Below are 25,522 nucleotides of genomic sequence, written 5' to 3' on the forward strand. Positions count from 1 at the left end.
CTTATACCTGGGAAAGGCTCAAGATATATAGAGTATTGCTATTCGGGCTGTATAAAATTGCTATTCGGGCTGTATAAAATTGCTATTCGGGCTGTAGTGTAAGTACCTGTTAAATTTCACTTAAAACACTACCTTTTAAACCCTAAATGATACTACTAAAATAAAATAAATAATAATTTTAAATAATAGTTTTAGCTTATTTAATAGCTATATTTATAAAATATAATTTTTTATAATTTTTATAGCTTTTATATAACTAGAAAAAGATAAAAGAATATTACTATATTTTAAAACTAGTTTTAAGGCTATATATTATATAAAATTAAGTAACTTTGTATATTTATATATAGCTTATAATATAAATATTATTATTTTTTTAAGTGCATACTTATATAAATAGTACTTAGTAGAAAAAAATCTAAACTTAACTTAGATTAGCTTTTTAAGCTATTATATATTAAGAAATTCTATTTTTAAATATAAAATATAAAACTTAACTATATAAATAATCTAAAACTAGTTTTATTTTTCTTATAGTATTTTTTTAGAATTTTATATAGATTTTTAAAGATAAGAGGTATTTTAAAAGGAAGTAACGCACAGACCCCCACTAAGCTTAAAGAGGTTAGTTACAGCCCGAATAGCAATTTTATACAGCCCGAATAGCAATACTCGATATATATATACCCACTCGCTATTACCCGTCAATAAACATAGATGAAATCCTCATTTTGCAAATCCGTAACGTCTTCAAAGGCCTTATTGCCGACATTCTCATCTCCCATGTTAAGCACCTCATCGTCATATTCCCTCCCGCCCTTCTTACGATCCATCATGCTGAGATCGCGAATCACCTCCGGCTTGCCGAGCGCCCGCCGTCTCACCGCCTGTCTCCTGTTTAGCACCTTGATCCAGAGCATGCCCACCACAATCAAGACGGCCAGCACCACGAAAAGCGCGAGGTTCGAGCGCAGGCCGCGGTCGTAACGAGGCTTCTCGCTGGGCTTGAAGAGCTGCGGGCCGACGATGTTGCCGACACTTGCTCCGACAAAGAGCATTCCCGTGGTAACTTTTCGCTTAGTATCACCAGCTGTATTCTGGCCTGACCAGGAGTAGATTAAGGGAGATATCCCGGGGTACACAGATATGATGTAGTAGCCGACCAAGAGGACGGCTCGATCGGAGGGAGCGCGGCCGGTGACGAGGAGGATGATGCAGCCTGCAATAGGGGGAAGGCAGAGGAATAGAAGAACGGCGGATTTCATGTGTATCTTGTCGGAAACCCAGGCTCCCCCCAGGGTTGCAATCATCTGGACGGCGCCAAAGGGGATGTTGAAGAGGATCGTGGTGAAGGAGTCGAAGCCGAAAGACTGGATGATGAGGGGGCCGAAAGTTGATATGCCACCACTGGGTATACTATTTTATGAAGGATTAGTGTTGATCATGGCAGTGGAAAGATGGAAAGACTTGAAGCTTACGAGATGGTGAGCATGAGACAGAACCAGAGCCACGTCTTGGGATCAAGCATTGCTTCGCGGACATGCTCCCACTTCCAGACGCCGGAGCCGATGCCCATTTGGTTCATGCGCAGGCGTTCAATAGCAATGACTTTTTCGTCTTCTTTGAGAAACTTTGCCTCCATTGGGGAGTCTGGCATAAAAACACTGCGTAAATGTAAGAGGTGTGTCTTCGAGAATTGAGGAAAGGGTGGCGGCTCAACATACTACATGACCAGGGAAAAGGCGACTGTGATGCAACCACAGAAGAGGAATATGATTTGATAGGGTCGAAGGGTGGATTTGATGTGGCCCAAGCCATATGTGAGAAGACTTCCGAGCTGTGGTGGTGAATGTTGTGAGCAGTTGTACGCAACCGGGATCCGGCGATCCTCTTACCATGTTGACGACTCCAAGCATCGCATACCACGAGGCATTGCGAGTTGTCTGCTCCTTTCTACGATACCACATCTGTACAACTGCAACGAATGTTGGGGCTATTCAGAGCTCTTAGTCCCGATCATTTCCATCAACCATCTTCATCAAGTCAACTCACCAACAGAAGCCTCAAACGCTCCGAGCAACAACCTCGCAGCCATCAGCCCCCCAAAGCCTTTCGCCGCCGTCATTCCGCACAACACGGCCCCCCAGCAAAACACCATCGTTGCACAAAACTTTCCTACCGGCAGCTTCACCAGGGCGTACGCCACCAGCGGCTGAAACACCAGCTGCGCGACGTACACCACGGAGCCAAGCCATGAGAACTGTTCGCCTTCTAGATGGGTGTCCTCGATGAGGCCAAAGACGGATGCGTACGAGAGGGTCGTCTTATCGAGGGACTGGAGGCAGTACACGAAGAGGATGATGGGGAGGAGGTGGATGTCGATTTTGCGTAGTACGCGGGCGTTGTCGCTGGGGGTGACGATGATGGGGGATTGGGTGGCTTGTTTGAGGAACTGGGCTGCTTTATCTCTGCCTGTGAGAGGGATGTCGGTGATGGGCTTGGGGGCGGGGGTAATTTCGGGGGACGTGGTTTGGGGGTCCTGGGCTTGTGGGCTTTCGAGATGGATGATGTCGGGGTGATCTTTTGGGGTAGACATGTTGATTTGACGACTCTTACTGATCAAGGGCGAGTAACCTTTGTCAAGGCAGGCGATGGTATTGCTGAAGCCACCATTTGCCTTCAAGGCCACACAGGTGGGCAGTTCAATACGATATTTATATGGCAACCATCTCACTTACTTGTCTTTCGATCTATCACACGACTAATAGGCTCTTGAAAGCACCAAAACCCCATGGGGCAAGACGAGATCGCTTGCAAGCAATTCGGGACAGAATGCGGGGAAGTATTCGCGAGGTGTAATAGGCTGAGCGGACATGCTGGTTTTTCTCCTTCGGGATTCACTCGTCTTTCTCCGGTTCTGGTTTGCCCCTCAGCGGAGATTGTAGAGATTCGCCCGCCTAATGTCACACCTTTGGAGGGGATTGCAGTGATTCAGAAGACACTTGAACGTCTCGTGTAAGCTTTGCTTCCCATAGATCGAGAGCTTTGAAGTCCAGTAGGCGTCTATAGAGCCCACGTTCTGTCCTGATCCACTCATCTTGATCCCCCACCCTAGTGAAGAACGACCAGTGTCATGGCTCCAAGCATACACGTGTAAACACAGATATATAACTCGGCAACACCCTCTGTCCAAGCCTCTCAAATACCACACTCATCATTCTATTCCTCAAGGTGTCGCTCGTTATAAAGTGGTTGAAGTTACACAACCCCTCATTACGATGCCTCAGCAAGAGCGTGTCCTGTCTTCTTGGTTGGAGGCTTCATCCTCAGAGAAGCTACTACAGCTCGACTCGGCAGATCCCCAACTCCCCTTTCGGTTCACATTTGATGCTCTACGCCCCAACGTGTTTCGGACGACCTTCACGTCCAAATCTCATCCTTTGCCTCCTCATCCCAGCGTTCCTCCCCCGGAAAAGCAGACAGAGGCTGCCTGCATACATGTTTCTTCTACTGGTACGACAAAGGAGATCAAAATTGGCCCAGTCACCGCTACAGTCGACTGGACCGAGTCCTCCCCTATTCTTTCAGTCTTTCTTGATGGTGGCCGAAATGGGCCTCTGCATGAAGACCTGCCACATCGCTCATACGTCGTCGACGGCGAGGGCATCGCTCATTACTCGCGCTACAACAAGGATACCCTATATGTCGGCCTGTGTGAAAAGGCAGCGCCGATGAACCTCGCTGGGAGAAGATTCGAGCTTTCGGCGACAGACAGCTTTGGATATGACGTTTATCGTACCGATCCTCTATACAAACACATTCCGCTCCTCATCAATGCGACGCCGAGTGGCTGCCTGGCGACCTTTACGACATCTCACTCCAGAGGCTCGTATTCTATCGGCGCTGAGATGGACGGTATGTGGGGTCGTTACAAAGTGTATCGGCAGGATTACGGAGGACTAGAAGAGTACATCATCGTGGGGAAAACTCTCAGGGACATCGTCAAGACGTATGCGGATCTTGCAGGCTACCCTCTTCTTGTCCCGAGATGGGCGTTTGGGTACCTCTCAGGAGGCATGAAGTACTCGATGCTTGACGATCCTCCAGCCTCAGAGGCATTGCTCGAGCTTGCGCACAAATTGAAGGAGCACGATATTCCCTGCTCGGCCTACCAGATGTCGTCTGGCTACACTGTGGCCGAGAAGCCACCCAAGACACGCAACGTCTTCACGTGGAATCGCCACCGGTTTTCGGATCCAGAGGGCTTCGTCAAGGAGTATCACAAGCTCGGTATGAGGCTGATCGCCAACGTGAAGCCGTATCTCATTGGCACTCATCCAGAGTACGAGAAGCTGAAAGCCGCAAATGCGCTATTCACTGATCCGCACACGAAGAAGACAGCGGTAGCACGGCTATGGAGTGCCGGTGGAGGCGAGAGCGCTGAGGGTGGCCACATCGACTTTACCTCTGCCGCTGGCTTCCAATGGTGGTACGATGGAGTCAAAAAGCTTAGAGAGCAGGGCATTGACTGCATCTGGAACGACAACAACGAATACACAGTCACCGACGATGGCTGGATCTGCGCACTGGACCAGCCTTCTCTGCATATAAGAGACGACGTCAAGAACAGGCCCCAAATTGGTCTCTGGGGTCGGAGCCTTCACACGGAGCTCCACGGTAAAGCCTCTCACGATGCACTTGTTGACGTTGCTCCTGATGAGCGTCCATTTGTCCTCACGCGCAGTGCAACAGCCGGCACGATGAGGTACGCCTGCAGCTCCTGGAGCGGCGACAACACCACCAGCTGGGCCAGCATGAAGGGTGCCAATGCTCTTGCGCTCAACGCGGGCATGTCGCTGCTGCAGTGCTATGGCCATGACATCGGAGGCTTCGAGGGTCCTCAGCCATCACCTGAGCTGCTCCTTCGTTGGGTCCAGCTGGGTGCCTATTCGCAGCGCTTCGCAATCAACTGCTTCAAGACGATCAACGAGAACAATATCGGAGACGTCATTGAGCCGTGGATGTACCCTGAGATTACGCACTTGGTTCGCAAGGCAATCAAGCGTAGATACGCCATAATCCCTTACATCTACTCCCTGATGCTGGAGAGCCACCAATCTGCTCTCCCGCCACAGCGCTGGACCGGCTGGGGATATGAGCAAGACCCAGAAGTCTGGAAGGCGCCCATTACCGAAGGCGAAACGCAATACTGGCTCGGCAATGCCCTCCTGGTAGGTGGCGTCTATGAACCCGGCGTCACTCAAGCACGAGTCTACCTCCCCAGGTCTTCTGACGACGACGAGGGATATCTCAACCTCAAAGCTCCCTACCAGTACTTGGAAGCCGGACAATGGGCGACCATTGACGCCGAGTGGCATGGAGCAGGTATTCCCGTGCTGGCAAAGGTGGGGACGGCCATCCCAGTTGGAAGAGACGTGCAAGTCTTGTCCCCTGGGGAAAAGGAGAACGTCGCAAATCTTCCCCTGGATGACTACAGAGCGGTCGAAATCTTTCCTCCTCGACAAGGTTCTCACTCTGCAAAGGGCTATGAGACTATATGGTACGAAGATGACGGCGTCTCGGCTGTCGCGAAGAATAGAATATCCAAGTACAGCATCGTCTACGCGGTCGAAGGAACGGAGATCAGGGTTCAATTTTCCAGAGACGAGACGTCGGGGTATGTGGCGCCTTGGGGAAAGTTGGTCATTGTGCTTCCTCCCGGTGATGCGCGTAAGGTTGTTTCGGCACAAGATGGCGTAGAGGTTGGTGTACTGGGTGCGGATGAGGAGGGACGGAAGAGGTTCGAGCTTAACTGCTAGAGTAGAGGCCTAGGCGGCTACCTGGCTCTCCACAACGGAGAAACCTGCCTGTACACCGTCCCAGAAAACCGGAAGTTGTTTAATATTAGGATTTGGTAGCCTGCGCTTGTTATGAAAGACACGCGGTGCTGTCAGGGTCTTTATAGGTTGTGCTTTGAGGCAAGACATTCTGCTATCGTCTCTCACGCACCAGGCTGAGACACAAGAACAATGATTATTCCATGATGTATCTGAAAGAACCATAGACTCGTAGTTTAGCCCAGAGCCGCCGCAGCTTCGTGATGCATGCTGTATTCGGGTACCTAGTAGAACGATTGACATAATGCGGAGAATCCGGCGAAGTGTCGGACCCGGACTAGTAAACTCGGGGAGCCTCCCCACGAAGCAGAATTTTCCTCTCTCATCGTACGAGTCAGCGCCATGGCCTGCTGAAGCTGACCCCTTTCTATGCTCCGTGCTCTAGTTGAATATATGTAGTAATGGTTGGGACATCCAGATCAGGTGCCCAGGGTTGAAGCAGTCCCCCGAGAGTTACCGACGCAGTACCCCAAACAATGCGCCCACGAATCTGGTGATGCTTCACCTAATTCAGTGGAGACCCCAAGCCCTCATATTAGCCTAAATGGAGAAAGATGCGGAGAGCCCAAAAACTCGCTCTCGAAAACGTGGACAAAGGGCTCCATTGCACGGCATTCCATCGGCGAAATGACTGCCATGACGCCAGTGCCGGCCTGCCGGCCAAGCTAGGAATCACAGCCGCGGTTATGGTTTGCTGTCCCGGCCAGGGATTTTGCGTCTAAAAAGGCGATACGTGGGGAATTGGCGAGGTTTGCCCAACGAGCGAGAGCTTGCGAGACCAGGGGGAGTGCCTTGAGTGGTTCGCGAGTAGTATGACCCGAGGAGCTCGCTGTTTGCTGAACCGACGGCAGGCAAAACATCGTATTATGTATGGGCAAGACAGAAAACTCAGTGGGCATTGTGATAAAAGTTTCGTCAGCTGTGTAAGTGTCCCTTGTGAAATAGTTCACGCACAGCAGAGCACTATGGAGGAAGATGGACGGAGAATTGAGTACTAGTACGATGATGACAATCGCAAGGGCTAAAGCAGACCGAATTAACGTTGAACAGGTGAGTTGATACAAGCCGTCTTACCAAGCCGGTGTGACGGGGCCAGCAACTACTCCGTAGTCTCCAACCTTTTCTACTCTCCGGGTTTTGCATCCCCCACTCAAGGTTCTACACGCCTCGTGAAAACCAGGGGATCAGCAGTCTAGAAGCAAGAGAAGGTGAAGAACAAGAGGAAAAGGACTCCACATCGGCGGCGGCTCTTGCATGTAGCCAAGCAAAGATGGCTTGCACCAAGCAGGAGAAAGGGCAGCCAAAAATGGGTGGCGTTTTATTCCCGTGCGCCCCAGGAGAATTTTTCTCTTCCTTGACCACTTGAGGTACTCTAGGCTACCTGAACTAGATCCAACTGCCGGCCACAGGTACTCAACAGGTGCAATAGAGACACAACATATCAGCATAGCAAGATCTCATAGCTGCACTTTAGAAGAGATCATAGGAGTCAGAAGCTGAGAAAAATTCTTCTCGCTAGCCAAGCTCGAGGTTTGACTCAGGAGCATCGAGCAGACTCCACCACCACCATGCGTTCCAGCGTCGTCACAACATGAGAAGGCAAGGCAAAGCAGGGGCTGCGGTTGGTCGTTCCGCTTCCGGCTGGATCACTGCTGGTCTAGGCTGCTCAGAAACGGATCTTCCTTCTCCACATCCCCATATGTCCATCCCTCATTCCCCCCAAACCCCCCATCCCTTCTGTTCGCCTCCAGTTTGTGATGACCGCCGGGGAAAGTTGGGGGAGCAGTTGGATGGGGTAAAGCTGAAGAAAGGATCAGCGCACACCCATTCAGCGGTACGAGTTCCAGACTAGCTGGAGTTCTGCATGATGCTGTCTTCGGATCATAACCCCCCCTGGCTCGCCACGACCATGTGACGTCCGGGTTTTCTCAGTGCGACTCAGTTGTCCGTATTCGTCTGTTATATATTGAAGGCCCTACCCTCTGTGCTACTGGAGCACTCTGGTGCTGCTTGTCCGTCCCGCCATCGTCACTCGGAGGTGTCCATAGTCAAGCTCCAGTCATTGTTCTTCCGCTCTACACTACTCATCCCCCTATCCCACAATGACTGACGACATCGCCCGGGCCAATGACCCGGCCCTCGAGGCCGAGAAGCAAAACATCGAGAACCTCGAGCATGTCATCTCCAGCGACGTGGTCAAGTCTCATCCCGCCGCGGCCATGGACCCTGTGCGACGAGCTGAGGTCGAGAAGAGCCTCAAGCGGAAACTCGACCTGCGCTGCTCGCTCTTCATCCTCATCTACATCATGAACTACCTGGATCGCAACAACATTGGTGCCGCCCGTCTCAAGGGTCTGCAGGCAGATCTCAACCTCGACGACACCCAGTATGCGACATGTCTCAGCATCTTGTATGTTGGATACATTCTCATGCAGGTCCCGTCCAACATGTTCATCAACCGCATCACCCGCCCCTCACTCTACATCTCCTGCGCCATGATCGTCTGGGGTCTCATCTCGACCCTTTCTGGCATTGCCAATGACTTCAAGGGCCTGGTTGTGATCCGCTTCTTCCTGGGCTTCGTCGAGGCAGCTTTTTTGCCTGGCGCTCTGCTTATTCTGTCAAAGTGGTACACGCGCCGCGAATTGACCACCCGCAATGCCCTCCTCTTCTGCGGCAACCTCATCTCCAACGCCTTCTCCTCGTTGGTCGCGGCTGGCGTCCTGTCAAACATGCAAGGTGTCCTGGGCCACGCTGCGTGGCGATGGCTGTTCTTCATTGAGGGTGCTGCCACCATGGCCATTGCCCTGTCGGCTGCCTTTATTCTGCCCGATCTGCCCACGAATGCGCGCGGCTTCACCGAGGAGGAGAAGCAGGTTGCCCAGCTGCGTATGCTGGAGGATGTCGGCGAGGCTGATGCGGATTCCACCGAGCAGGGTGTCTTTGACGGCCTCATCATGTGCGGCAAGGACGTCAAGGTGTACCTGATGATGTTTACGCTTACGGCGTACGTCGTTGGTCTTTCGTTCAATGCCTTCTTCGTAAGTCTAGCTATCGCATCTCGTTTGAACTTGGCAAAAGGAACTAACACCGCTGCTTCATAGCCTACTTTGACTGGAACCCTGGGTTTTGCCTACGTCCCCACGCTCTTGATGAGCTCTCCCCCTTGGGTCTTTGCCTGTCTCGTCTCCCTCGTCGTATCCTGGAACGCCGATCGAACGCAAGAAAAGGTGAGCCATCGAAATTCTCTCATGCACAAGATTTTACCATAAGACTAACCCGATCAATCCAGTTCTGGCACATCACCGTCCCCATCATCATGGGCATCATTGGTTTCGTCATCTCCATGTCTACCCTCAACGTCGCTGCCCGCTACGTCGCCCTCTTTCTGCAGGCCAGTTCCTACGCTGGATTCATCGTCTTCTACAGCTGGATCAGCTCTTCGTTCCCCCGTCCTCCCGCCAAGCGCGCCGTCGCCATTGCCATGGTCAACGCTTTCAGTCAGCTCGGAAACGTCGCTGGTTCGTACGTCTGGGACCTGTCCGAGAACGGCTACCGCAAGAGCTATGGCATTGTCTTGGCCATGTTTGGAGTTACCATTGTCGGCAACTTCTTGTTCAAGATGATCCTGACCAACCTCAACAAGAAGCTTGAGGCGGGCGAGGTGGCCTGGGAGGCTAAGCCGGATGTTCTGGAGAAGACTGCGCATGCCGAGATGGAGGACATCGACGAGGCTCTGCGGATGAGAAAGGGGTTCCGATACCTTGTATAATTTTTTGTACGATGCTTATGAGGCAAAGAGTTATAAGACAAGAGCGGCGCAGGGTGGCGCGAGTTGTAATGCAGCAAAGTCTTCTCAGGAGGAGATTGTATACCACTTTATGATTATGGCACCAAAAGAAATGAAATGAACATTACTTCGTTATTAACTACTCTTACTCATATGAGAAGTTCCTGATGAGAATCCATGACCGCTACAGCTTAACAGTGGTGGCCTTGATATTCTTGCCGCTGATCTGAATCTTGTCACCGCTTCCATCCCATCCACCAACCTCAAGCTGAAGCTTCTCATGCGGCCACAAAGTAACATAATTGTCAGACCAAGAGACAGGGTTCACATCGTTACCCTTGCTGTCCACCAGCGTCAGGCGGATGAAAACAGCCGGCACCGACGACTTGTTCTCAAGCGTGACTGTGCGAGTCTGCGATCCCGGAATTCCTGGCAGATGCTTGCCGCCGCTTGTCGTCACAGAGACCTGGGCAGTAGCCAGGGTGTTGAGAGGAGTGTAATCCACAAACTTGCTGACTGGGGTGTAATACCATGTCGACTCGTCCCAGTTGAGCTCGTCGATCGTCTTGGTAACCCAGTAGACGTTGCGGCTCAACACACTGCCCTTTTCATCGGAGAGGACAAGGCGCAAAAATGCAACGCTGGATAGCTTGTTGATGTCACTCGAGATATCCATGGCCTTGAAGCCCGAGTTGGCCTTGGTTCTGACCTGAACCAACTTCTTTGCAATTTGCTTTCCGTTCATGTCAATGAGCTCGACCTTGATGTTCCGCGAGCCCGTCTGGTAGAGCGAGTGGTTGATGACCCAAATCTCCTTCTTCTGGTAGTTGTACGCGACGTGCTCGATGCGGGAGCCGACCTTGGTGCCAAAGTAAGAGCCGGCAGGGTGAAGATAGTAATCAAATTGGTTCCAGTGAAGACTCGGCCAGGCGTTATTGAGCATCCAGTAGATGACACCGGTTGCAGGGCGGCTGGCTGTCCACAGAGCGCCAAAACCCTCGTACTGAGCTCTTGTCGCTTCGTAGTCCATCATCTGGGCTTTCAGCAGATAGTCATCCAGAGAAGTCGGCGCACCGTAGCGCTTCCAGAGGCCTTGATTGTAGATCTTGCGGTTGTAGAACGACGAAGCGTTGGTGGACATGTGAAAGAGATTCTTGTTAGGATTCTTCCACAGATCATCCAGGTCGCTCTGGTTGAGAAACCTCCTGAGAGAGCTCAGCTCGGGGGTACCAACACCAGCTCCCAGCTCAGAGCCAAAGCCAAAGGCAGCTCCCAGGCGGTCTTCGGAAGGCTCAACGTCGTACCAGTAGTTGGGTGGCACCCAGTCATACGGACCGTCCATCTTCATTCCTCCAGGGCCAAGGAGAGCTGGGAAGCCGCGCTTGGAAGCAGAAGCAATGATGGGCGTCTGCCAGCCGGCATTCTTCAGGGCATTGGCATAGAGGACAACGGCCTCGTCGTTGGGCCAGAAATCGCTTCCAACGAGAAAGGTCAGCACACTAGGATGGGGCTGCATCATTGCGGCCTCGTGAATCATGCTATAGTTGGCGGTCTCATAGTCGTTCGCATCCCACACGGGTGGGGGGAAAATGGCGAGTTCGTCGTTGTAAGCCCAAGCCTCCCACTTATCGCAGCATTCCCAGCCTGGCATCACCATCAGGCCATATTCGTCGCAAATCTCGTACAGCTCGGGGTGTTCCATCTTGCCCTCTAGGCGAATCGTGTTCTGGTGCATATCAAGCATATACTCGACAATGCGAGTGAATCGCTCGCTATCCCATCGAAGGAACATGTCAGCTCCGTAGCCACCGCCGATGACTTGGAAGGGGTGGCCGTTGACGCTATACTGGGTGTCGTTGAACTGATTGACGAAAGAAGTGACTTTTCGAACACCGAATTTGGTCTGAGCTGTGTCTGAAACAGCTCCCTTCACAGAGAAAGTTACCTCGGCGGTATACAGGGGCTGGTCACCCCATTGCTTGGGCCACCAGATGCTGGGCGTCTTGATAGTCTGTGTGAATTGGACCAGCTTCTTCTCGCCAGGGGCAAGCTTGATTGTCTGCTTTAGAGCCTCTCCGCTGCAAGAGTTGCCCGAGATGACGGCTGCAGCGTTAAACTCAACGGCATGACTCTCCAGGTTTTGGGCTTCGGCCCGGACAGTGACCCTGGCAGGGTTCTTCTCGACAGGAACATCTATGTCAACAAGAACACTGACTGGGCCCATGGAGACCGATCCAGTCTCCTTGATGGTGATATCACGCCAGATCCCGGAGCCGTTATCACTTGGATAGGGGTTCCAGTCGACGTATCCGAGGGCAAAGTCGTAGAGGTAGTCTGTCGGATAAACTTGGACAAGCAGGGCGTTTTTCTTGGCCGCAAGGTTGGTAATGTCGTAGGTTCGACCGGCATAGGCACCGGATTGGTATTCTTTGTCGGCAATCTGCTTGCCGTTGAAGAACAGATCGGCTTTGGATGTGATGCCGTTGGTTTGCAGCAGGAAATGCTTTCCCTTGGCAGGAGACAGCGCAAACTCATGACGGTACACCCAGGGGACTGAAAACTGGCCCCAGTTGACGTGATTAAGGTTGTCAGAGTACCAGAGCTCCTCGTCATTATAGACTCCCGCGTTGATGAGGCATCCCATGATCGTGCACCTCGATGTGCCGGCATGATACCATGACGAAGTATCGACACCAGGTTTGGACAGTCCGCCAAGGTCCTTGCTGACGTCGGAGGAAGACTTGAGATCCCAATCTGGAATAACAGCCCGATGGCCAGCCTTGGAAGTCAATGGAGAGCCATGACCAGCCGCTGAAGCAATGCCACTGCCCAGAAGAAGGGCGGCGATGGCGTTGGCAAGCATGTCGTTGGGTGGAGTTGCGAAGGCGTCGCCTGCTTCTGCCCTTGAACCGTCTTCCCACGTTCTGCGCAGAGTCCGTAGGTCCTTTATTCGCGACTCGGGCCCTCGGTCCTCTTTATAACCAGCCGGCGATATCCTTTTCTCTTTCCCTATCAGGTCAATTGCATTGCATACATGACTAAATGGCTCGATCAATGGGTGCTTCTTTCTACATAAGGAAGAATGGCTGGCTATTACGAAATAATTGTCTCGTACTTTGTACAAGTACGTAGCACGAATGCTCTCTTATTCGCCTTATCCTAACTGTACATGGATGTTCGATTTCCACCAGCTACAGAGATCTGGGGCGTGATACAACGTTACCTGACTGAATTGGAAAAAGTGTCTATACCAGGCCGCAGCTGCGAATCAGGCGGGAGGCGGCACCCAAACCTGAACTTGAGAAAGTCTTGAGCTTGTCCCTTGTTCCTGGCGAAGCGGGGAAGCAGGTTGGCTAAGACCAGGGGGTTCAGCCTCGACAATGTGTTCGACTCTTGAGCGGTAAACACTTCAGCTGGCACATGGGCACAGCTACCGTTGGCCGTTGACTTCTTGTGTCTTCCGCGATTGATGACTCTCAGAAACATGACCAATAGCTTCGTCCGCATATGAAACCAGAGTGCAGCAACATAATGGGCAGTGGCACCGACCATCCAGTTACAATCCCGTCTCTTTCGCCGATCCAGTTTGTCTATCATTTGCCGCTCCGCAGTGGATTCCTGGGGTCGACAAAGACTAGCAAGTGCGGAGTAAGATAGTATCGGGATGCCGGTCAATTTTCCACCACTTGATAAGCTTAGATTGGCAGAGCAATCGGCCGACCAGGGGTTGGGGTAGCATCACCTGAAGGTCTGGATACGATACGAGACTGCAAAAGTCCGGGGTCAAGGTGAAGAAGCAGTAGGAGTAGTAAGGTAAGTGGGTGGTTGTTTTCTGGTGAAGGCGTCTGTCTATACCAAGTGAGGCCGAGTCCACGAAAGAGGATCTCGACAATTACAATCACGGAGTGAGCTATATTCTCATGGAAAGCAACAAACGCGGCGGCCATCCGTCTGTTAACCATCATGTAGTCATCTGTACGACGGACTCGAGCTCGGACCCCCACCTACTCCATCTAGACCTCCTCACGGCCTCTTTCCTCTGTCTCTCTTCCTTGGGCCAAGCCCGATGACGGGGCCATATCGTGTCGGCTCCGGCGCCGTCAATATAGTTATCGCGATGACATGCTCAATGTTGCATCGCCATATCTAGGCACTTAGCATCCCGGCTCCAGTAACCCTCTCCTGTTACCGGGACGAGATCCTCTCTCCTCCCCATCCGCCCCATCTTGACGCATCTCTCAGGCATATTGTCTTGATTAAGATGGACATGAAGACATCATCGAGTACCCCACGCATCCGCAAGAAGAGGATTCCGGTAAGCATATGCCGTCTGAGCAGCCCAGGGGCCGCTGTCATGTCACGTTGACCTCGGTAGCTCGGCATGCTCCGTTGCTGATCGTGTTGGTGGACAGAAATCCTGCACCGCATGTCGCCGCTCCAAGGTGAGAGGCTGAACTCGAAGCCTATAGTTCGTGAGCTCAAAGTTCTGACTGACAGCTAATCCCAGGCTAAATGCGATGGTAAGAGACCATGCTCACGGTAGGTCTTCTATGTGGGCTGAATCGGCTGTGCCTCGATCCCAGATTAACGGTTACATCCAGATGCAGCGACCTGAAGAAGATCTGCACTTTTATTGATCCTCCCAAACAGGCTCATGAGATGTATGCTTCTTGCGTTACCGATTCCAATTTGTCGATCGCACACGCAACTGACCACGCTCGCCTCACTCATGCAGCCGGATAGAGGAGCTTGAGCAACAGGTTGCGGCGCTCAAAGATAGGCTTCGAGCGGATGCATTGGCACAAAGCACTCAAGCAGAGACCGGCTTCCAGCACACCAGCCAGCCAGGCATTGGCGACACCCCAATCTCATACTCACCTCGGGCCACTTTTGTCAGCCCCGATAGAGTCGCCTCAGCATTCTGCATACGTTCATCACACACCCAATCACCGACCAATACGACACTTGCCAGAAAACACACCAGATCTCACTTTGAGATTGGGTCTGTGACATTACCAGATTGCCTGGATGCTGGCCTGCTAAGTCTCGAGCAAGCTCGTCACTACTTCTCCATCTTCTTCCAAGGATGTGACCACTTTGTTCCGGTGCTCGATCCTCGCTATGACTCATTCGAAAGCATTCGCGCAAGAAGCAGTCTCCTGTTTGGGGCAATATGTGCAGTTGGCTGCCGCGTTGTGACGGGGTCTGAAACCCAGCAATGGCATATGCTCGATTTCCATGTCAAGAGGATGCTGACTTGCGCCCTGGCCAGTCCGTCCATGGCCTCACTCGAGACTATTCAGGCACTGTTGGTCCGCTCGTGCTATGCATCAGAGAGGTCTCTCCTTGTCGCAGCTGCAACGCGCATGGCTATCGATTTGGACTTTGCAAGTTCCTACGATGAGATGGTCAATCGGTCTGTGGCCCCGGCAGCACGGGGAGTATCCTCGGCAAGTCTGGATCAAGATACAATCACCTTGATGCGAAGAGTGAGGACATGGCTCCATCTGTTTGTGTTGGGGCAAATATTGCATGTCGATGCTGCTGACCTGGCGACCTTCAAGTTTGTTGGGGATTTACGGAGATGCCGCATTATACTGAAGAGCCCGGCCGCAACTGAGCTCGATCTGTCCTTGTTCTCCCAAGTCGAGCTCAATGCTGTCCGTGGCAGGATCTATGACTCGTTGTCTGGCCTCGTGGGATTCAGCGATGAAGACGCAATGATGGACGTCGTTCGCGAGGCAAAGATCGACATTGCTCTATGGTATGATGATTGGGAGCACATCTTCGAGAAGCAAAGCGCTCAAGCGCCATGGCTTGGTGTCAACTTGCGCGCACAAAAATGTTGGTCAGAGAACATGGCCTTTTGCCGAGTCCTGCGGGCGTCTGGTGTCGAGAATGTGGACTTCATGTCGCCCGCTCAAAAGTCAGTTGTCGCCATGGCAAAAGATGCCTTGGAGGAGCACCTGGATATCATGATCAGAGAGCCGAGGCTCTATTTACGCAATCTGCGCTTCGCAATGGACTTTGTCTGGGCAAAGTGCGCATTTTGCTACTTACTGCTGCTCAAACTTTCCATTCTGTTGCCGGAAAGTAAGGGGCGCAGCAGTCGAGAGCTTGTAGAACACGGCAATATCCTCCTGGCCGAGCTAAGTGAAGCCAGCGGAGGGAATCATAGCGGAAGCCGGAGCAGCACTGGAAAACAGTATCTTCAGCTTCTACAGGTGGGGATCGGGAAGTTCAGCTGTGCCACCCAGGAAGCCCACGAAGTACTTGCGAGCACGGCAAATGACGACAGTTTTGCAACTGCTCGACGGACGCCTACATTGGCAACACAGAATCGAATGGAGCTGGACTCGTTTGTTCCGGAACAATTCGTCTTTGAGTGGGATTTCCCTGGGCTGACGTTGTTTTCCTCATCGGCGACCAGGGTTTCGTGGCTTGATGATATCCTTGCAGAGGCACTCAACGGGAGTGAGGATGCATTTGTTTGGTTACCAACAGACAATGACAACTGAACGGTCTGTACATATTGGATGAGCACAGTCGAGCCGTGTCACTGAGAAACTTGAAGCACTCCACTACTTAACCGCCGTGATCCATTTTCACCGATGACACTACCGGCGCGCAAGTGGGATGACTTCTGACATTTGTGTCCACCAAGAATAAAGAACAGGGTTGTCTTGGTATTACAAAGCCACGTCTCTCTTGAGCTTCTACCTTCTTCCAGTTATTAAGCTGCTTGTAATGCTTGTTTTGTGCCAGACAATGGAATTAAACCCTCCGTCTCCGCATACAACAGAGCGTCTGCTGCTGTAATTGCGTCACTGCTTGAAATGGTTACTAAATTGGCCTGAAATTCGAATCGTCAGCTTCGAGCCAACATAATCCGACCAGACGACATCGGGTATTGCACTTACAAATGCAAATCTCAGTTTCTCTTCCTCTGTGGCTTCACCCGGAGTTACTCTTGTCAAGGGCAACTCCTCAATAGCATATATAGAGGTCATGACATCGATAAGGAAAGGTCAATGAGCACCGACAATACCCGCTAACTCGACAAGCCACCGAAGCGCTGCGCACCCTGCCAGGTTCATTCTGTAGCAACAAGAAAGCACGCCATCCATCTCCTCACAGTATTACAATCCGCGCCAATTACAGCCTCATCAACCTACTCCCATCCACCCATACTCCGGCTCTACCTACACTCAAGCAAAGATGGCAAACCCGTTGAATTACACATACCCTTCACCTCTCGCCGGCTTTGAGAATGCGCCACCGTTGTCAGACGAAAGGAATGAAGACGGGAAGAGCTTTGTCAATCCGAAGCGCGAGCACTTGAGCGAGGCTTACAGTCGCTTCACCGATCCTCTTGACAACGGGCGAAGAGGCGGCTTGTGAGTTTCCGTCATCCTGTCTTTTCAAATTTTTGAGCATTTACGTATTGCATGGCACTAACTTGGCTTGTCCGAACAGCGACATCCACATATACTATTTCCAGAACAACAAGGAGCAAGCTCAATACGCGCGCGAGCTCTGGGAACGCATCCGCAGAGAGTGTAGGTCAAGCATTTTGTTTGTTGAACTCTACCGCTAAATCTACTAACTGGAGATTGCGATCCAGTCCCGGAGTTGAGAATCTACACCTTCTGGGATCGACCAATCGGCCCCCATCCCGTCGCCATGTTTGAAGTGAACGTCTTCACTCCCGCGCAGTTTGGAGCATTTGTGTCTTGGCTCGCCGTCTGGCGGGGACCCCTGTCTGCTTTGATCCACCCCAATACGATCCCGGAGGACGGCGTCTCGTCTGCTGAGTCTGGATATCGCGACCACTCTCAACGGGCCATTTGGATGGGCGAGAGGTTGCCGTTGGATTATAGTATCTTTGCTCGGTCCTCTTGAACAGTGGATGAGTTGTCAGATGCGAGTTGTCCATTTTCATTCTGTCCCACACCACTCATCGGATGAGCAGCCATCGTCTTTCATGTATTGTAAATACTGACATATTAACTTCCAAATCACTCACAGCTTGCTATCAGTCCACTTTGGATTTCTCTTCTCCACGAACGCCTGCAACCCTTCTTTGATGTTGTCTCCAGCCAGCAGCTTATGATGCCATAGGCTATTACTGATGCGAGTCCCTTCATCAGCGCCAACGCCCTCCCAGCCCCAGTTGATTCCTTGCTTGGTGACAATGACTGAATCGGGACTGTTTTCGGCAATCATCTTTGCCCACTTCAGAGCTTCTTCGACCACATCTCGTCCTTCGGGACAGACCACATTGACAAGTGCCCATTCCTTGGCCTCCTGGGCTGGAAGCACGCGGCCCGTCAACATCAATTCCATCGCGCGCTGCTTTCCTATCGTGCGGATGAGACGAGGCATTGCTCCCGCAAAGGGGGCCACGCCGCGCTTCACCTCTGGAAAGCAGAATTTTGCCGTAGCACTAGCAATGACAAGGTCGCAGTTGACCACCGCCTCGAAGCCTCCTCCGTATGCGATGCCGTTAACTGCAGCTATGACGGGCTTCTTGCCGGTACGCCGCGAAAGGCCAGCGAAGCCCGAGGATGGCATTTCTCCAAAGCTGCCGGACCCGATCTCGTCATTCCACGCTTGAACGTGGCCATTGTCAGCGGTAGTGACTCTTTTGAACTCCTTCTGATATCCCAAACTTACCTTTCAGATCAGCACCTGCCGAGAAGGTACGACCTTCCCCCGTCACGATACTGACCCATAACGAGGGCTCCTCGTCGAACCATTCGAAAAGCGAGGCGAGCTCCCAGCTGCCTGAAATGGCAATGGCGTTAAGGGCTGTTGGGCGTGAGATCTTGACCAGGAGCACCCGAGGGGCCGGGAAGGATAGCTTGGCAATAGATATCTTTGGAGAGGGGCGTGCAAAAGTCGTCGTAGAAGACATGTTGAGATCGGTGTAAGGTCTGTCAGGGTCGTTGGGTGGCATGCATGGACGCAGATGTGGGAGGATCTTATAAACACTGATAAATTGACTACCGCAGGCGGCGGTAATTGGTAAAGTCGACGACTACTCCCTTATACAAGCATCCGTTATACCAAGGCAAGCGGTTAGAATTGCTGCATACATGTCAACAATCACGAGCATTGGTCCCATAGTCTTGAGCGTATAAGATGTGTGCTTGTAGACCAATTATATACGCTGGTGTTCTATATGCCCTTATAGCCGCTTACCTTGGCTACAGCTTTGTTCAGTAATACGAAAAGGCACCCGTTAACCTAGGTTAGTTCGGCATGGCGATACCCCAGACAGCGAGCCAGCGAGATGGGGCGGACCCCCGCATTTCTCATTTCCCATGCTATTCATCGTTGCTTCATCGACGCTATCAACCGTAGAAGTACTGCTAGACACAGTCAGTCTCTTGCATCAGTGTGTGCATTGGACGACATATCGTCATCTGGTCACCCGAGCTCAGATCATTCTCCCAGGGGAGCAATGAAGTCTGACGGGGACTGTATCCTACGAAGTATCATGCCAGTATATCACGGGTCTGAAAGAAAATGATTGCTTTCCTGTAACCCCTCAATGATCCCAGGCTTTGAATTCAATAATACACCACCGGCAGGGTAGGGAGAACAAGTCATGTTTATTGGATATGGTGATCGAGGCAGGTTTGCCAAATAAGTCAGGCAACATGCTTTAATAGTCTATCATACTTATTAGATGACTGGCTGAAAGATCTACCGGTCCATTCACATCCAATTGCTTGACCACCAGCCTTATGGATCTATCGGCGCTCTGGGTCGGCTCAATGAGATGATGCTCACGCAACAGGTCCCGTAGCACACGTACGTCCGTCAGCTTCGCCCTACTCCCCTGGCAGCGTTCAGGACTCTCCAGGCGCTGCTCCAGAATTGTTGGGTCACAGTCTGCATTCACCCAGATGATAGGTATGTCGGTCCCACGCACGATATCGAAGTGCTCGCTAAGAAAGGCAGCATCTCTCCCGTTGTCGCCGGCAAGACACGCTGTCATAAGTATAGTAGCGCCCTCCAGTACTTGTTTTCGTATCTGCTCAAAGATAGGCGCTCGGATTCTGCGGCGCAACTCGTGGTGTTCTTCACTTCGATCGGGAATGAGTGCTGTGACAGGGTCGATCAGGAGGTGGTTGTCCAGGAGACAGGTCATGCTGGTGGTGGGTAAGAGATCTCTGGCCCGTTTCATAATAGTATATTTCCCTGTACCAGGAAAGCCATTCAAAACAACTATCTTGCCGAGGCTAGTGGCAGTGCCTGTTTTGCACTGCTGAGGCATCGTTATGGTGTTGAAAGCGGAGAGAAGGGAGAAGGCTTCATGTTGGTGGGGTATAATCTTGATACCTAGTTGGCCATGCCCATAAGTGTTGAGTTGCGAGTGCACCAACAGTGTCGGAACTCTAAAACGGAAGCGTTTTAACTTAAAGACAGAGTTTCATGACACAAACATTAAAAGACATTAAGCTCAAGTAAAGAGCTTGACGAAATCCCGCGTTTTCCAGCCTAACGGATACTGATGGTCGATTGTGATGGAAAGGCCACTGTAACAGCATCATGAGGCTCCCTCGGAGCGTCCCAGGATACTTGCCACACAAAAAGCGTTCAACTCTGGATCTAACATTTAGCTAGGATCATCCGGAGCCTTGACCACAATGGGCAGCCTCTGTATTTCATCCGAAAACCAATCCCAAGTGGAAAGTTGACAATTGACAAATACATTCATCTGGCAATGGGGACATAACGACATGAATTCAGTAACTTACGTCTGACCAAAAGCTGAAGCGCCCGTCGGCCTTTAGCAGGGTGTATCATCGGCCGAGAGGTGCAGTTCCACTTGGTCGTTGGTGACTTTGATCCTTCGTGCACTCTGCATCAGTACCTAGGCTTGACTTATTGTAAAGCTGCTTCTCATCAATTGCAATAAGTTATTGGTCCCAAAAAGCACGTCGTTTGTAAGCATTTGAGCTCTAGCGAGTACCATATATATGCAAGATGGGTCGCTAGACACGGGCGACCGTTTTTCTTGGGAGCTCGGGGGACATCTGAACCTCTCCATTCGAACTCGTATGGCCAAAATACTTGACTGGACGACCAAATGCCCAGCATCAGGCAAATCAACACATGCAGTCGATGCCGCTTGTTGAAGATTCGCTGCGACAAGACCAAACCGTCGTGCGAGCGATGTCTCCGAGCCAGAGTCGACTGTTCACTTCGATCTAACAACTTGGCGCATGCGACAGCAACATCGGTGCTGAATCCTCCCGTCACCGACACTAATGCCTCGAGCAATGTCTCGAGCAAAACCTCGTCAATACGCTCCGAATCAAGTACGGAACAGCCATCATCCCCAAGCGGCAACTGCGCGCCGTCATCCGACACGACTACTACCGAACATCGAGGCGCCAAAGCCATTAGAAGGAGACAGCGCGCTCTTCTGTCGTGCACACGATGCCATCGACTCAAAGCCGGATGCGATAAACAGTTGCCTTGTTCACGATGCCGCCGATCCGGCTGGGCCCGTCAGTGCACATACACTCATCGAGTCGATAACGGCTCTTCAACCAGTGATGCCTCGCCGATGATTGGCTTTGTGACATCTCACGAGGATGCCAAGGATATCTTTACCTCGTGGCACACACGGCGCCGAGGGACGACACACTGGAAAGCCCTCATAACCCGGGTAAGAAAGAACAATTTGGATAACTTACTCGAGAAAACCGGCTGACTAGAGATGACAAGCTCGAGGTTTCGGCACTCAACCTCGGCCAGACGTTTGTCCATGCCGAAGACATCAGAATTCTTCATATAGACTGCTCAACCGACATTCTTCTCCCCAGCAACTTTCCATTCAACTCCCCTGGTGCTATCAAATACGCGTCCTCGCTCGACGAGGTCCGCAACCTCATCTACAGCCACCGAGACAAATGTGACGCTTTTGTCGAGGCCTATCTCGCGCTCTACCAGCCGGTTCATCCCATCCTCGACCCCCCTCGCTTCCTCAAAGAAATCAACTACTTCTGGGAAGATGCCGCGCAGACTGACGTCTCCTGGCTTTCGACCTACCTCATGGTTCTCGCACTTGGATGTTTTGCTGTGACACGCGACTCGCCATCGACAATCGAGCTTTGTCTGGCAGCCGAATCTTGCCTGGCCAGAACAACCTTCATGGTGCGGCCGAGCATGTCCGTGATGCGGACGTTTTGCCTCATAGTCCTTGCCAAGCAGCTTGCCAACGGAACATGCTGGTCCTTTGATGCAAGCTGGTCATTGCTCGGCATCATCGTGCGGCTCGCAGTTTGCATCGGACTCCATAAACCGCCAGTTGCGAGTTCAAAGCCCATGGATAGTCATGCGGTCACTGTTTCTGAATGGCAAACCGGGCATATTCTATGGATCACCATTGTCTATTTCTGCATCCAGACGGCGGCCATAACAGGTATGCCGAGTCTCCTCTCTTCAGACGACATCCTCCGAAGGACCGAGACACATGATGCCCTCTTACCTCATATCGAGCCAAAATTCGGTCCTTGGTTGTCTCTAAGCGACTCATTTCCTACCATCTGCAGCCTCATAGCCAGAGTCAACTCAGACACAGAGAAACCTACATACGACGAGATTCTTCGATACAACGCTGACATTAAACTCCTCATGGCGACTACCTTGGAGCACCCCGGATGCAGGAACCCATCTCTGCGAGCCGTCCTTGACATCTTCTTCCGTCGTATTCTGCTCGTGCTTCATCGCTGTCACGCCCTACGTCCCGACGCTCCCATATTGCATCCAGTCTCATACTGGGCTTCTCTCGAGTGCAGCCTCGCAATCCTCGTCCATCACCGCGATCTGTGCGAACACGTGGGGAATCCCGATAACCGGGATCTGTTAGGTCGCTTCTTCAAGCTGGACTTCTTTGCTGCTGCACTGACGGCCGGCCTGCATCTGCTGCAGGCAGATGCGCCACTGGCAGATGGGTTTTCGATACCACCGAGGCAGACGATACTCGAGACACTGGAGACTTGCACTGAGATATGGGGCCGGGATAAGGAGAGGTCAGTTTGCTTCCGCTCTGGGCATAGGTCACTGATGCAAATTCTCTCAATGCTATCTGACCTAGATGCTATGAGGCGTGAGCTGCCTCACCGCTAGCTCCCCACACAGAGTCATGGCCCCTTCGTGAATGCTGAGTATACATGTAGTTTACGTCACATAGACATTTAGACATACGAAGTATACTTTATTTTGGTATCTCCATTACTGAACGATTTTTGAAGGCCTCATTATGTCCAGATAATGCTCGTTTCTAAGTGAAAATGGAATTCATCGGCATTGTGCACGCATGCAATCTCTCATTAAACATCCGATGTAGGTTCATGAGCAAATGGTAAAAACTTGATCATTAGAGTATGAAGTGTAACCAAAGTTAATCACCCCACAAGGAGAGAATCCCCTCCCAGAGGGAACAGAATTCTGCACTCATTCTCATTCTAGCCCCAGAAATACATACCACAGACGGCCTTTTCGATAACGGCCGACTGTTCCCCCTAACAGTTTCTCTTGTCAGGAATGCGAGAAGAGGGCAAGTGAAAGGAGTGAAAGGATCGCGCCGCTGACGGAGCGAAAACTTGTTCCAGTTCAGGATGCAGAAAGTTTGACTACGCCAGGAGCCTGCCAACCCAATGAACATGACACCTCGTCGAGACAACCAGTCGTCGAGCAAAATGCCCAAGGCGTACAATCAATTGATAAATCGTATCAAGGATCTTGAGCCTTCTCATCTCGTCGCCAAATGATAACGTCGCTCGCTCGAAGAAGACTTGCTAGGCGGCCGGAGATCATCGGTGATCTATCAAGCCACACGAAATCTGGTTCTAGAAAATTTCTTTGACCGTTAGAAGGATCTAAGCAATTGATTATGTCACCCAGAGCCAAGAAAATTTGTGTTTGGTAGTAGAAACGCCACGCTTCATCTATTGGTATCTCTCTACTGCTTTCGTCGAGTTGGTATATCAAATGACCAACAACGCATGAATACAAAATACATATCGTCATGAGTATAAAAAAGGAATAAAAGTACAATGATACATCATAAATTGTACAAGTCGTCTATGACGACGATGCGCAGCTGAAGGGTCCTCGGACGCTTCCGTTTTCGTATTGGTTTTTCTGTGGCCGCGGATTAGTACCAAAGTCCTCGAGGGATGGCAAAGATTAAGGGCATTAGACTTACAATGTCGACAATACTGGCATAGGTCCCGCCCACCAGCACGATAAGGCCGACAATCATGGAAATGCTGCTCAGGATCAGGTGAACAAGGTTCTTCCTGTCAAACATGCTTCCCTCGCGCAGCAGCACGAACCAGAAGATGGCGGGGAAGTAGTATGTGAAGCCCGAGATGAAGAGCGATGACGAGATGGCCAGGAGATCGGAGAAGAAGGGGATGGCTTCGGCGATGACCCAGGCGATGACGGTGAGGCCAGCGATCATGGCAGTCCAGATTGCCCACGCCTTCGGGGTGTTGATGTATCGGATGATGGAGTCCTTGAACACTCGCGAAAAGATGAAGCGTCCGACGACGGTGCCGTTGATGGATCCCGAGATGAAGATGACGGGAAGGCCCACACCAAAGGCGACCTTGGAGATGAGGTGGCCGGCCGACAGCAGAGCGGGCGACTCGACATCCGGTCCGACGAAGGCGTAGATGATGGCACCGGTGAGGGTGTAGATCGCAATCTCGATAAGGCCCAGAGCCCAGATGGACTTCTTGTAGTCCTTGGGGGTGTGCATCTCGTCCATGAAGGAGAACTGGCAGATGGAGAAGCTGTAGGCGAAGACAATGTTGGTAATGGCAATGAAGGCCTCGGTGAAGCCCAGGTTCTCCTTAGGCCAAGCCGACCAGGGGACCGCAGACAATCCGCCCTCGGCGTTGTGAGCCTGGATACCAGTAGCAATCATGGTGATGCCAATGGCAATGATGATGGAGGCAAAGTCGATGTAGCCGAAGATGGCCAGCTCGGTGAAGCTGGGAGGAAGGGCAAGGAGGAAGAGCACAACAGCGGAGATGGCGGCCCAGGCCACAGAGCAGATGGCGTCTTCTGAGATCCGGCCGAGGGCGATGGCACCCGTCAAGCAGTGGGAGCCGATGAGCAGAACCAGCTGGAAAGCGAACATGAAACCGACGAGCTCGTAGCCAAACTTGCCAGCAACCAGTCTGGCGGCATCAGCATAGTGGGCAACCTCGGGGAATTTCAGTTTGACCATGCCGACGAGGTCTGAGGTGTAGATGGCAAGCAGACCCAGGCCGACAGAGCAGATGGTACCGGCAACCATGCCCAGGGTGGCAAAGGCACTCGGGAGAGACAAGCTACCGAGGGCAATGGCTTCGACGATGAGGACAATTGTGAGGCGCTTCCATCCCAATCGGTTAAATTTGTGCTCGCCCTGCTCGATGATGGCGCGCTCGGCATCCTCGCGGAACTCTGCGCCCGTTTCGCCCGTCAGGACATTGAAGTCGCGGTTGGGGACCTCCTTGAGATCATTGCGGCTCTTTTCGGAGTCCGAGTTGAAGTTGAGGGTGGTATTCGACATGGCGAATACCGATGGCTGTACCGAGGAGGATGTGATGTCGGTACTCGACTATCGAAAGGAGTAGGGAATGGTGGTGAGAAGAGTTTTTGTGAGACAATGACAGCACTGAGAAGAGAAGGGAGAAGGGCGGGAAGAGGGAGGAATGGAGCGGCAAGAGAGCAAAGACTCTTTTAAATAAACCCGCCAAAGACGATGAATAGAGAGAAAGAGGAGACGAGGCGAAGAATGCGGAGATGGGGGGGGAGA

At 51.8% G+C, this 25,522-nt stretch overlaps 9 protein-coding genes across 9 annotated transcripts; 4 read left to right on the top strand and 5 right to left on the bottom strand.

Moving 5' to 3' along the window:
- Positions 1 to 704: 704 nt before the first annotated feature.
- TRIREDRAFT_60329 (uncharacterized protein) lies at positions 705 to 2,596 on the bottom strand (the record flags this gene model as incomplete). The annotated part of the gene is made up of 5 exons (XM_006964720.1): positions 705 to 1,416; positions 1,479 to 1,664; positions 1,725 to 1,837; positions 1,896 to 1,993; positions 2,053 to 2,596. 5 exons carry the CDS (start codon positions 2,594 to 2,596, stop codon positions 705 to 707), a joined length of 1,653 nt encoding a protein of 550 aa, XP_006964782.1.
- Positions 2,597 to 3,278: 682 nt separating this feature from the next.
- TRIREDRAFT_60085 (glycoside hydrolase family 31) lies at positions 3,279 to 5,819 on the top strand (the record flags this gene model as incomplete). The annotated part of the gene is made up of 1 exon (XM_006964544.1): positions 3,279 to 5,819. The coding sequence occupies one exon, from the start codon at positions 3,279 to 3,281 to the stop codon at positions 5,817 to 5,819; it is 2,541 nt and encodes an 846-aa protein (XP_006964606.1).
- A 3,466-nt stretch (positions 5,820 to 9,285) lies between these two features.
- Positions 9,286 to 13,702, bottom strand: TRIREDRAFT_77299 (glycoside hydrolase family 2). The gene has a single exon (XM_006964721.1). It carries the CDS (start codon positions 12,548 to 12,550, stop codon positions 9,872 to 9,874), a length of 2,679 nt encoding a protein of 892 aa, XP_006964783.1. The 5' UTR covers positions 12,551 to 13,702; the 3' UTR covers positions 9,286 to 9,871.
- A 252-nt stretch (positions 13,703 to 13,954) lies between these two features.
- On the top strand, positions 13,955 to 16,205 carry TRIREDRAFT_60565 (uncharacterized protein; the record flags this gene model as incomplete). The annotated part of the gene is made up of 4 exons (XM_006964545.1): positions 13,955 to 14,002; positions 14,195 to 14,226; positions 14,289 to 14,348; positions 14,423 to 16,205. The coding sequence occupies 4 exons, from the start codon at positions 13,955 to 13,957 to the stop codon at positions 16,203 to 16,205; spliced, it is 1,923 nt and encodes a 640-aa protein (XP_006964607.1).
- A 700-nt stretch (positions 16,206 to 16,905) lies between these two features.
- TRIREDRAFT_60328 (uncharacterized protein) lies at positions 16,906 to 17,589 on the top strand (the record flags this gene model as incomplete). Its single annotated transcript, XM_006964546.1, has 3 exons — positions 16,906 to 17,084; positions 17,164 to 17,246; positions 17,312 to 17,589. 3 exons carry the CDS (start codon positions 16,906 to 16,908, stop codon positions 17,587 to 17,589), a joined length of 540 nt encoding a protein of 179 aa, XP_006964608.1.
- A 120-nt stretch (positions 17,590 to 17,709) lies between these two features.
- Positions 17,710 to 18,604, bottom strand: TRIREDRAFT_60187 (uncharacterized protein; the record flags this gene model as incomplete). Its single annotated transcript, XM_006964722.1, has 2 exons — positions 17,710 to 18,299; positions 18,364 to 18,604. 2 exons carry the CDS (start codon positions 18,602 to 18,604, stop codon positions 17,710 to 17,712), a joined length of 831 nt encoding a protein of 276 aa, XP_006964784.1.
- A 457-nt stretch (positions 18,605 to 19,061) lies between these two features.
- On the bottom strand, positions 19,062 to 19,846 carry TRIREDRAFT_106676 (uncharacterized protein; the record flags this gene model as incomplete). Its single annotated transcript, XM_006964723.1, has 2 exons — positions 19,062 to 19,177; positions 19,375 to 19,846. The coding sequence occupies 2 exons, from the start codon at positions 19,844 to 19,846 to the stop codon at positions 19,062 to 19,064; spliced, it is 588 nt and encodes a 195-aa protein (XP_006964785.1).
- A 942-nt stretch (positions 19,847 to 20,788) lies between these two features.
- Positions 20,789 to 22,998, top strand: TRIREDRAFT_106677 (uncharacterized protein; the record flags this gene model as incomplete). The annotated part of the gene is made up of 4 exons (XM_006964547.1): positions 20,789 to 21,373; positions 21,433 to 22,129; positions 22,268 to 22,739; positions 22,962 to 22,998. The coding sequence occupies 4 exons, from the start codon at positions 20,789 to 20,791 to the stop codon at positions 22,996 to 22,998; spliced, it is 1,791 nt and encodes a 596-aa protein (XP_006964609.1).
- A 795-nt stretch (positions 22,999 to 23,793) lies between these two features.
- TRIREDRAFT_121486 (transmembrane amino acid transporter) lies at positions 23,794 to 25,449 on the bottom strand (the record flags this gene model as incomplete). Its single annotated transcript, XM_006964724.1, has 2 exons — positions 23,918 to 25,449; positions 23,794 to 23,853 (listed from the first exon to the last, which is right to left on the bottom strand). Exons 1-2 carry the CDS (start codon positions 25,274 to 25,276, stop codon positions 23,794 to 23,796), a joined length of 1,419 nt encoding a protein of 472 aa, XP_006964786.1. The 5' UTR covers positions 25,277 to 25,449.
- Between the last annotated feature and the right edge of the window lie 73 nt (positions 25,450 to 25,522).

The sequence above is a fragment of the Trichoderma reesei genome (assembly GCF_000167675.1).
Source record: "Trichoderma reesei QM6a unplaced genomic scaffold TRIREscaffold_7, whole genome shotgun sequence".
In the NCBI taxonomy this organism is placed as follows: Eukaryota; Fungi; Ascomycota; class Sordariomycetes; order Hypocreales; family Hypocreaceae; genus Trichoderma; species Trichoderma reesei.